This window comes from Rhinolophus hipposideros (genome assembly GCF_964194185.1).
Source record: "Rhinolophus hipposideros genome assembly, chromosome: 3".
NCBI classification, from domain to species: Eukaryota; Metazoa; Chordata; class Mammalia; order Chiroptera; family Rhinolophidae; genus Rhinolophus; species Rhinolophus hipposideros.
Window position 1 is genome coordinate 88,803,507 of NC_138049.1, and position 12,158 is coordinate 88,815,664.

At 35.4% G+C, this 12,158-nt stretch overlaps 1 protein-coding gene across 1 annotated transcript in view; it reads left to right on the plus strand.

Moving 5' to 3' along the window:
- PKHD1 (PKHD1 ciliary IPT domain containing fibrocystin/polyductin) overlaps window positions 1-12,158 on the plus strand; it is a 442,189-nt gene that overhangs the window by 48,595 nt on the left and 381,436 nt on the right. The window contains exons 27-29 of the mRNA XM_081044785.1: window positions 382-657; window positions 1,286-1,416; window positions 8,908-9,043. Of these exons, the coding sequence (XP_080900911.1) occupies window positions 382-657; window positions 1,286-1,416; window positions 8,908-9,043 (543 nt within the window). The remainder of the gene's footprint in view (window positions 1-381; window positions 658-1,285; window positions 1,417-8,907; window positions 9,044-12,158) is intronic.

Below are 12,158 nucleotides of genomic sequence, written 5' to 3' on the forward strand. Positions count from 1 at the left end.
ATTGAGTGATGTAGCAGAAAATACATTGTTTTGGCCGATCTAAATGATGTGGTCATGATTTGAAATGGAGACAAGTGGATTTTTGATGACTTAAAATGTTTTATTCTCTTTGTCTCTTGTTTTGAAATATTCTTTCTTTTGGTTTTTTCCACATTTGTATCGACTAGTGATCTCTCCTTACCAGTTTGAGAAAATTTAAGATGGGGGCTATCTGCTACAATAATAAATGCAGATGTCCAATATTTGAGTCAGCATGCAACTTCTTGAATTTTGGGAGGGGAAGGTAAGAGGGAATGAACATTTGACATTAGAGAGAGTTCTCTCAAATGGAGTGATAACCACTGAGAGATGATTTTGTTTTAATTTCTTTCCTCATTTAAGATGGTGACATCAACCTACTGGTTTATATTACTGGAACTAGTTTTTCTGGCGACTCCCAGGCCTTTCAGATCACAGTGAACACAACAAGTTGCAAAGTTATTTTCTCAAACCAAACGAATGTGGTCTGTCAAACAACCCTGCTGCCTGTTGGAGTGCATCGGATCTCCATGTTGGTGGGAACTTCCGGGTATGCCGTCAGTGCCTGTGGAGAAGACCTCTTCCTAAACGTGGAACCCAGGCTGGATGCTGTGGACCCTTCGAGAGCTGCAGAGATTGGTAATCTGGGGAGGACCCCACATTGCTTCTGACCCTCTGAAGGTAGCATTCTTGCCAGTATGCAGGAATCTAGTCCTGTCATGTAATAAGTTCTATGTGGTAGCAAATGACAAAGCTGGAAGGACTAAGGCTGTTATTGCAAGATGAGGGAAGTGAGAACCATCAAACTCAGGAGCAATACTACAAATGATTTAAGTTGCCGAGCATTCTGTGGCCCTGACTCTGGGTCCACTTCTCTTTCTGCCATGATGCTCTCTTATACTTAAAATATGAGGTAAAATATACATTTTATAGGATTGGCAAGGGTGATGTTTAAAAATGTAGGGGAGGAAGAGTTTTCAGATACCATCTACTTTACTTCTCTGACTTGTGGCAGTATTGTGTCTCTGTTTTATTCTTAAATATCTCTGGGAAGCATTACTACGTTTCTCTGCCTTCTAGTGACCACTCCTCCATTTCTACATAGAGTTTATATATTTAACTTCAGTCTTTCTCTGCAGTTTGAGTATGCCTTGTGTTTTGTTTATGGAGCCTCATATTTTAATTTCATTTTATCTCTCGTAGAAAATTAATTTTTGTCTGCACGCATGGCTGTATATCTCACCTGAAAATACTGTTTTCATTACAGGAGGGCTCTGGGCCACCATCCAAGGCTCTAATCTGGAAGATGTTAGCCTTGTGTTATTTGGATCTCAGTCTTGTGCCGTCAACATCACCACAAGCAATTCACGACAAATTCGATGCAAAGTTCCACCGAGGGTAAGCGGCATCCTTGGGCATCTCCTTATTTCTGGGTGGGTGACCATTATGCACATGTAGTGTGAGGTTGTCAGTTAATCATTTCTTAGAACTAAATTAATTGACATGACCTTTTCATCACGAGAGTGTGCTTATATTATTTATATATCCTGTTTGTCTATGAAGTGGGAAGCTGACTCCACCAATGGGGCTTATAATTAACATCAGTTAAGTTTCTTTAAAAGAAAACAAAGAAGGAAGTCCACATGAGTATTAGTGCCACATAATAAATACATTTATCTAGTGCACAATCTGAGTGTTGGATTGCAAAGTTTACATGTCTTGTAATTACCCTTCTCTCTTAAACAAATAAGTTTTCGCCAGCAATTTTGTTTTCTGGCATGGATGTGAATGGTGGAACTTAGGTACTTCTAGAATGTCTGGTTCCTATAAAATATCTTCCTAGTTATTTCCTACTGCTTCCTTTCCCCCTTAAAACAAGTCCCCCCCCTTTTTTTCAGTTAATACTATTTTATTGTCTACTCTTATTAAGAGATTGAGTCCAGGTCCTTCCCTGGTGCTGTTGGTGAGAGTAGAGTCACACTCACAGCTGAGCTTTTTATTCAGAGTTGACTTCAGTGTGATGAACATGGATTTAATAGTATATCCATGACCCCAAAATATGGCTGTTTTCTGAGCAAATAAAGATCTCTGGAATAGAAGATTCAGAATAATCTTTGATCTCTGGTCTTTACTCATTTTTATCTCATCCAGTTACTCAAATATTATGAAATGTTAGCTGTTATATATAAACTGCATGCAATTCCACATACGGTTGGATTGTAATTTGTTTGTTCTCTATTGTTGAACATTAAGATAATTTCCAAAATTTCCTATTTTAAACAACAGAACTTTCATCATCCCAATAACTGTATTTTGGGGCATATTTATTTTTCTTAAGGTATGTAGTATCTAGTTGTCTGAAATTCCTTTTTAATTTATATCCCCATTATCATTGTATGAGTACCTGATTTCTGCAATCTGGCCAACACTGGGTATTATCATTTTAATATATTTACCATTTTAATGGCAAAGATTTGTACTGTTTGGATTTATTTTACTAGAGAGAATAAACACTAAAAAAAACCAAACTTTTAATTTTGTTCAAAGTAATACATGCAAAGATTAAAAGGAAAATAGTAGAACAATTGTGCTCTTCTACCCATTTTCTCTCTTTTTCAAGTCCCCCTTTCTGAAACAACCACTTTTAATTCTTTTGAATCTAGTTACAATACTAGTATTTTGTTAAATCAAGAAATCATGTTTACATTATTATAACTATTCAAATGATGCGTGCAGAATCAGGAATATATCCTTTCTTTCCTAGCTTATTTTTTCTTGAGTGTTTCTATTTTTAGATTTTTTTGAAAATTAAATTTATTGGGGTGACATTTGTTAATAAAATTATATAGGTTTCAAGTGTACAATTCTATAATACATCCTCTATATATTGTATTGTGTGTTCACTGCCCAAAGTCAGTTCTCCTTCTGTCACTATAAAGAAGATGCCAAAAAATGTATACACATTTTAAGAAAGGAGAAAAATGTATTAAAATTGTAATACTCAATATATACTGATAACAAAAGATGAGTACAAGTCATGTGTATACAATTTTTTGGCACTCCCCGTATATTTGACCCCTTATACCCTCTTCTACCACCCCCAACCCCTTACCCATTGGTGACCATTAAACTATTGTCTATGTCTATGAGTTTTGTTTGTCTTGATAATTTGTTGCTTTCAGTTTTGTATTCCACTTATGAGTAAAATCATCTGATTCTTGATGTTTTCTGTCTGACTTATTTCATTTAGCATGATAATCTCAAGATATATCCATATTGTTGCAAATGCCAGTATTTCATCTTTTTTATAGTAATATTGAATTGTAATATTGAATATGAGTAACATTGCATTGTATACATGTATCATGTAGTCATCCAATCACCTATCAAAAGACACTTGGGCTATTTCCAAGTCTTATCCATGTGAATAATGCTGCAATAAACATAGTGGTACATGTATCTTTATGGATAAATGTTTTCAGAATTTTGGGGTAGATAGCCAGAAAAGGGATTCCTGGATCAAATGGTAATTCTATTCTTAATTTTTTGAGGAAGTTCCATACTGTTTTCCATAGTGGCTGCACCACTTTACACTCCCACCAGCAGTGTATGAGGCTTCCTTTTACTCCACACGCTCTCCAACACTTGTTATTACTTGTCTTGTTGATAATAGCCATTCTAACAGGTGTGAGGTGGTATTTCATTGTGGTTTTGATTTACATTTCCCTAATAGCTAGTGATATTGAGGGTTGTTTTTTTTTTTTTTTTTTTATATCTGTTGGCTGTTTCCATGTATTCTTGGAATAAGTGTCTGTTCAGGTCTTCTGCCCATTTTTTAATTGGATTGTTTTGTTGTTGAGTTGTATGAGATCTTTATATATTTTGGGTATCAGTCCCTCATGGAATTATTGTTTGCAAATATCTTCTCCCATTCTGTTGGTTGCCTCTTTGTTTTGTTGATGGTTTCTTTTGCTGTGCAGAAACTTTTTAGTTTGCTATAGTCCCATTCATTTATTTTTGCTTTTATTTCCCTTGATTTTAAGGTCAAATTTATAAAATCTTCTCTGAAGCCAAGGTCCATAAGTTTAGTACACATTCTTTCTTCTATGCAATTTATTGTTTCAGATGTTGTGTTTAGGTCTTTGATTGATTTTGAGTAATTTTGGCATATGGAGATAGATAGCAGTCTAGCTTTATTCTTTTGCATGTGGCTTTCCAATTTTCCTAGCATTTATTGAAAAGGCTTTCTTTTCTCCATTGTATGCTTTTAGCTCCTTTGTTGACAATTATCTGCCCACATAAGAGGTCTGACAATTAAGTTCACAAATTTGTTGCAACGATGTTGCTAATGTTTTTTTTTTTTGTATCAGAGGGATTATTCATTATGAATTTGTACCAACTGGACAAACAGTTAACCAACTTTACTATTTGGAAGTGCTGAATAGGCTGTGTGAAAAAGTTAAACGACTTGAATTTTCGCCAACAATTCATGGCTCTTGCATCACGACAATGCACCAGTTCACACGGCACAGTCTGTGAGGGAGTTTTTAGTGAGTAAACAAATAACTGTATTGGAACACCTTCCCTACTCCCCTGACCTGGTCCCCAATGACTTCTTTCTTTATCTGAAGATAAAGAAAATATTGATAAGAAGAAGACATTTTGATGACATTCAGGACATCAAGGATAATACGATGACAGCTCTGATGACCATTCCAGAAAAAGAGTTCCAAAATTGCTTTGAAGGGTGGACTGGGCACTGGTGCCAGTGCATAGCTTCCCAAGGGGAGTACTTCGAAGATGACCATAGTGATATTCAGCAATGAGTCATGTATTGCTTTTTCTAGGATGAGTTTGTGAACTTAATTGTCCAACCTCGTATATGTAGGTTTGCTAGTTCTCAATTCTGTTCCACTGGTCTGTATGTCTGTTTTTCTGCTATACCATGCTATTTGGATTATTGTCACTTTGTGGTATAATTTAAAGTCAGGCAGTGGGATACCTCTGCCTTTGTCCTTTTTTCTCAGGTCTGCTTTGGCTATTTTGGGGTCTTTTATGACTCCACACCGATCTGATGTTTTTGTTCTATATCTTTATAAAATGCCATTAATATTTTGGTGAGGAGTCATTAAATCTGTATATTGGTCTGGGTAATATGGCCTTTTTTTAAAATTAAAGTTTATTGGGGTGACAATTGTTGGTAACATTACAAAGATTTCAGGTGTACAGTTCTGTAATACGTCATCTATATATATGGCCATTTTAACTATGTTGATTCTTCCACTCCATGAACATGAAATATCTTCCCATTTCTTTGTGTCTTAATCAATTTCTGTTAATAATGTCTTATAGTTTTCAGTGTATATGTCCTTCATATTCCTAGGTATTTTATTCTTATTGTTGCAATAGCAAAAGGAATTTTTTTCTTTTCATTTCTTTTTCTGAAATTTTATTGTTAGTATATAGGAATGCAATGAATTTTTGTATATTGATTTTGTATCCTGCAACTTTACTATATTTGTTTATTGTTTCTAATAGATTTCATGGTTTTCTATATAAAGAATCATGTCATCTGCTAAAAGTGACAATTTGTCCTCCTCATTCCCAATTTGGATGCCATTTCTTTCTCTTGCCTGATTGCTCAGGCTAGGACTTCCAATACTTTGTTGAATAACAGTGGTGAAAGGGGGCATTCTTGTCATGTCCCTACTTTTAGAGGAAAAGCTTTCAGTTTTTCACCATCAAGTATGATATTGACTGAGGGTTGTCATCTATGGCCTTTATTATGTTGAGGTACCTTTCTTCTATACTCATTTTATTAAGTATTTCAATCATAAATGGATGTTGTATCTTGTCAAATGCTCTTTCTGCATCTATTGATGTGATTGTATGATTTTTGTCCTTTATTTTGTTTATGTGGTATATAACATTGATCAATTTGCATATGTTGAACCATCCTTCTGCCCCTGGAATAAACCCCACTTGATGGTGATGTATAATCTTTTTAATGTATCATTGTATTTGATTTACTAGTATTTTGTTTAGTATTTTTGCATCTGTATTTATCAGAGATATTGGTCTGTAATTTTCTTATGTTATTCTTACCAGAATTTTGTATCTGGGTTATATTGGCATCATAAAATGAGTTAGGAAGTATTGCCTCTTCTTCAATTTTTTGGATGAGTTTAAGGACAGGTATTAAATCACCTTTGAATGTTTGGTAGAATGTTTCATACATATAGTAGTGAAGCCACCTGGTCCTGGACTTTTGATTTTGGGGAGGTTTTGGATAATTATTTCAATTTTCTTACTGTTGATCAGTCTATTTAGATTTTCCAGTTCTTCATGAGTCTAGGAAGGTTATATACTAGGGGTGCCAAAAAAATGTACACATTTTAAGAGATGTTATTTATGTATTACTTTTTAAAGTTGAATTGAATTACGGTAGCAATGTGTAGTATGACGTTCGTTCAAAAGATGGCATTAATCAAATGAATGCTAGTGTCATTCATTGTATTAATATTGCAATTTTAATACAGTTTTTTTCCTTTCTTAAAATGTGTATACATTTTTTTTGGCACCCTCTGTATTTCTAAGAACTTGTCCATTTCTTTTAGGTTATTAAATTTGGTGGCATATAATCTTTCATAGTATTCTTGTATGATCCTTTGTATTTTTGTGGTATCCATCGTAACTTCTTCTTTTTCATTTCTGATTTTGTTTGTGTCTTTTCTCTTTTTTCCTTAGTGAGTCTCACCAGCGGTTTGTCAGTTTCATTAATCTTTTCAAAGAATCAGCTCTTTGTTGCATTAATTTTTTTCTGTTGTCTTTTTTTTTCTATATTTCATTTAATTCAGCTCTAATTTTTATCATTTCCTTCCTTCTGCTGACTTGGGCTTCATTTGTTCTTTTTTGATTTCTTTAAGATGTAATGTTAGGTTATTTATTTGGGATTGTTCTTGTTTCTTGAGATAAGCCTGTAATGATATAAATTTCCCTCTTATTACTGCTTTTTGCAGCATCCCCAAAGTTTTGATAGGTTTTATTTTCATTCTCATTTGTTTCTATGTATCTTTGATCTCTCCTTTTATTCCTTCTTTGACCCAGTCATTCTTTAGTAGCATGTTGTTTAATCTCCACATATTTGTGTTTTTTTCCTGCTTTTTTTTTGGAGTTGATCTCCAATTTCAAAGCCTTGTGGTTGGAGAATATGTTTTGTATGACTTTAGTCTTCTTAAACCTATAGAAGTTAGTTTTGTGTCCCAATATGTGGTCTATCCTTGAGAATGTTCCATGTGCTCTAAAAAAGAATATATCATCTGGTATTCTGAGATGAAAGGCTCTGTAAATGTTGATTATGTCCATTTGGTCTAATGTGTCATTTAAGGCTGATATTTCCTTATTGATTTTCTGCTTTGATGATCTATCCATAGCCACCAATGGGATATTTAGGTCCCCTACTATAATTGTGTTTTTGTCAGTTTCTCCCTTTAGTTCTGTTAGTAGTTGCTTTATGTATTTTGGTGTTCCCTGTTTGGGAACATACATAGTGATAAGTGTTACATCTTCTTGACGTATTGTCCCCTTTATCATTATGAAATGTCCATCTTTGTCTCTTGTTACCTTTTTTATCTTGGAGTGTATTTCATTCAATATAAGTATGAATATACCTGATTTTCTCTGGATGCCATTTGCTTGGAGTGTCAATTTCCACCCTTTCTCTTTAGACTCAATATAAGGAGTCTATATTTGTCCTTATAGCTGAGACGTGTCTCTTGAAGGCAGCATATGGTTGGGTTTTTTTGTTTGATCCAATCTGCTACTCTGTGCCTTTTTATTGGTGAGTTCAGACATTTAGGGAGATTATTGATATATGAGGATTTTCTATAACCATTTTATCTTCTGTTTTCTTGTATCTCAGTGTCTCCATTGTTTCTTTGCCCTTGTGTTTCTTTTATCTTAGTTTGGTGGTATTCTGTGATTATTTTTCCCTCTGTTTCCTTTTTTATGTTATGTGTATCAATCCTGGATTTTTTTGTGTGGTTACCATTAAGTTTATGCAAAAGAAAGTTTCACACATATAGTCGTCCTTTTTCTTCTGGATGCACCTTATCTCCATTCCCCTTTGCAAATTCATACCTGTACTCTCTCCCTTTTATGTTTTTGTTGTTACAAATTATCCCTATTTACACTGTGAGTTTTTAAGTTTATCTTTTCATGTCTTCCTTATAATAAAAATCCTCTATCTTAAGAAAAAATTCCATGATATCAATTACTCTTTTTCCTTGCTCTTGTTTTCCTGCTTTAATTAAACTTGATGTTTTTTGATTCATTCTACAGATTTTATCCTAGAACCTCCCTTGACTGTTCTTCTATGTGGAGTCATTTTTTCCTTGGAATATACATCTTCCTCTTCTTTGGCTACTGTTTATTTTGTTTATATCATAGCCTTAAGAAACATTCTAAAAAAGAATATATGTGAGGGAATTTTTCCAAGTACTTAAATGTCTGAAAGTATTCTCACATTTGATGAATGGTTTAATTAGGTATGGATGTTTATTTGAAATTGCCACTTTTAACAGAACTAATTGGTCTGTTAATTGAAAATCATTTTTGTTTACTCTTTAATCTGTTGGATGTTGCACTTGCCTATTCTAAACACTTGTCACTCTGTGTGTGTGTGTGTGTGTGGTGTGTGTGTGTGTGTGTGTGTGTGTGTGAGAGAGAGAGAGAGAGAGAGAGAGAGAGAGAGAGAGAGAGAGAGAGAGAGACTTGAAACAAATATATTCTTTAAAAATATTTTTCTTGAAATTAACCCTTTAAACTAATTATGGACTTCTCTTAAGTCAGTTTTATTTACAGAGGGTTGATTTTAAAATTGATTTTCAGGGGAAAGATGGACCCATTGTGAATGTGACTGTGATCAGAGGGGCCCGCTCTGCAGTTCTTTCCATGGCGTTTACATATGTCTCCTCTTTAAATCCAGTGATCACGTCTCTGAGCAGAAACAGAAGCAACATAGCAGGTAAAATACATGATACTGTCCAGTCATTTTATTTTTAGACAATTGAGCCTAGAAAAAGGAAAAAAAATGCCTACACATTTTATTGAAGATAGTGTTATATTGGATGGAAGTTATATTTTTCTGAAAGCCAGGAGACTTGTATTCTCATCTTAGGCATCAATGAATAAATCTCCTTATATACAACTTCCCGCTGTAAAATTGCAACCATTTCCTGTCATGAAAATGACATGGGAATGCAAAGGTAATAATTTAACAAATAGACTTTAATTCTTGTCACTAATTTATACAACTATTAACCTCAATTTATAGGTAAGGAAATTGAGGAACAGTGAGAATAAGTAGCTTGTCTCAGATGTTACCTTTAGTAAGTAACAGAGCTGGGATTTGAATCAAGCAGTCTGGTTCCAGATTTCAAGCAGTTAGCCACGTATTATTTACTGTAAAATACTCTTTTTGGCATCATATTCTATTGAAGCCGTTATTAGGTATAATTAGAGAATAGATGTTCTAATTAACCAAGAATTCTTGTTCCTTGAAATAGCCTATGTCTAAAAAGAATAAATTCTTTAGCACCCAACTACATGAAACAATTTAATCTTTCTTTGATAATTCAGATGATATGACAGGGTGGAATTATAACAGTTTATTATCATGTCATCCTATAGATTTGGAGAAGTACCGGGTAATACACCTTTCTGGTTAATTGAATGCCAGATAACAGACAGTTTATGACAGCCATATCTAATGTTTTATTACTAATGACCATCAAATTTTCCCCTAAAAAGCCTAGACTCAGTTTTTCTGGTGCTATTTTCATTTTCCATTGCTCAAGAGTACATAAATAAAGGGAAGTGTCCTTTAGCTTCTCAATATTTTTCAGCTCAGATAGTGCAGAAGAAGAATTTGTTCCCTCAGGCGATGAAGGTGTGTAAAATTCCTTAGTGGTATAGATTCTTCCCAGTGAAGTAGAAAAGGGAGTAAGGAGCTCTGTGTTCTATTCAGATTTCAGTGTTTCGGGATTTTGATACAATTTCCTACCTATAATTAATAGAATTAATACATTGCATCAGTGCCTCAAAAGCCCCTAGGATTAGCTTGACAATTGACCAAGAGCCCAAGCATTTCACGTTATTGATATATACAACATGATGTATTATTTGCAGAATATACACTTGCATTTAAATCTTTCTACAGGCAGAATAAAGAGCATTTACAAGGGCATTGTATATAAAATACACAAAGAGTAGTAGCCTTTTGGGAAAGTCTCATTTGGAAGTTGGAGTGCAGCACATCTCCATCCAGGAGAAGATTAGGTTGGCAGTGACCATGAACCTAAGATAAAATCGAAGAAAGAAAGGAGAAGGGGCAGGGGGCGGGGAGGAGGAATTTGATGTGCACGACCATTAGTTTCGTTTCTGCAGTGAATTCTAGCTCAACTACTCCTTGGGCAAGATATTTAACTTCCTTTATCTTTAGTTCCTTTAACTGTTAGGTGGGAGTAATTCTTTCAAGATTATTGTGAAAGTAGCAAATATAGTAGGTAAGAGTACGTAGCCCAGGAACTAAGATGGAGCAAGCACTCAATAAATGCTTTGTTGAAGTTAATGTCATCATTCTGCCAGATACTATATTACATTAATGAGCCAAAGATGGCCTCTGTATATTGGCCCGATGTTATTTACTTTTTCACAGCAGGCTGGGAGCCATTAGCTCAAAAGCCTGCCAACGTCAAACTGAAATTTTTACATACCCAATTATTTTAACTATAGCCTTCCAAAGCAGATTTTTAATATTTTAGAGCCTGCCTGCTTTGCATCCGCTGTAAAACTGCACCCAACATCTGCTAGACGTAGATAAAATTAATCTGGGGGCCATAAAGGACTAAACCACGGTCACCCTTCACAGCTCTCTGACCCAAAGACTACCCACCGGGCTGCTGAGTGACATCCTCTAGACACACAAGACTCCTCTCTGATCTCCCACTCCCCCAGGAGTTTCCTTGCCTCCCTCCCCTTCTGGGTGGTAGTCTCCTAGTGTTGCCCCTGGAAAGTCCCATGCTGTGAGATTTCTGCACCTAGGTGCACCTGTGAAAGCACCACCCATACAAAGCTTGTTTTTGTGCTTCTGCCGTCTTGTGGTCATGTCTTTTTTTTTTGCTGAGCCCTGAAAGTCCTCAAACTCACTGCACTGAGGCTTCAGACTTTACAGTAGAAATAAGGTTGGGAAGACGTGATGAAGTAAAGAGGATGTGGATCAAGGAAGAAAATGAAGTTAATTGAGAGCTTGTGAATACTGTGCTGTACCAGAGGCTGTCCTAGGTTATTTAACTTAATCCTTACAACAAACCACGTGGGGTGGGCTCTGTTACCATGTTACTGATGAAAAAATCCAAGGCTCTGGAGAGCCCAGAGTGAGTTACCCAGTCATACAGGTTGTTAAATGGCAGAGCAGGGATTTGAATGTAGATTCAGTCTTAACACATCACAAACCCTCCTCTTTTACATTTCTCTTTTAAGTAACCTCCTCGACTCTTGACATTGTCTACAGTGTTCTGCAGATGCCAGCTCTGTAGTAGTTCTCAAACATTAGCAACCAAGGGCATTTTAGAGGTACTGTAGCCCAAGCTGTGTCTCTATGGACAAACTGAGACACAGGAAATGTATGTATGTTTATTTTCACTCCTGCCATCGCATACTTGATTTTTGGCTCTTGTGAAGACTCCGGTTGTCTTCAGAGTGGATTTTCCTTCCTTCTGTCTTCAATCGGTCTTATAGATTGGAAAAATAGCTTCAATCATATTCTTTCCTTGCTTACAAAACTTCGGAGGTCTCCACTGCCCACTGAATTAAGTGGAGACCCCTGAGTATTGGCTTTCTTGGTCTTCAGCCATAGAACCACAATCAAATTGGCCTACTCCTAGCTGTACGTATCTGGTCTTTCAGAAAGCCACCCAATTTTCTTTCCTTCTCTCTAAACCACTGGATAATGAAATGAGGAAGTGCTATGAAAGACTTTGGGTAAAACTGTTAGGTTTTTAGAATTGAATTGTAAATCCCTTCTTCTCTATCACTTCCTCTTGGGACTTAGCTTTCAAATTGAATTTCAAGCCCCATCT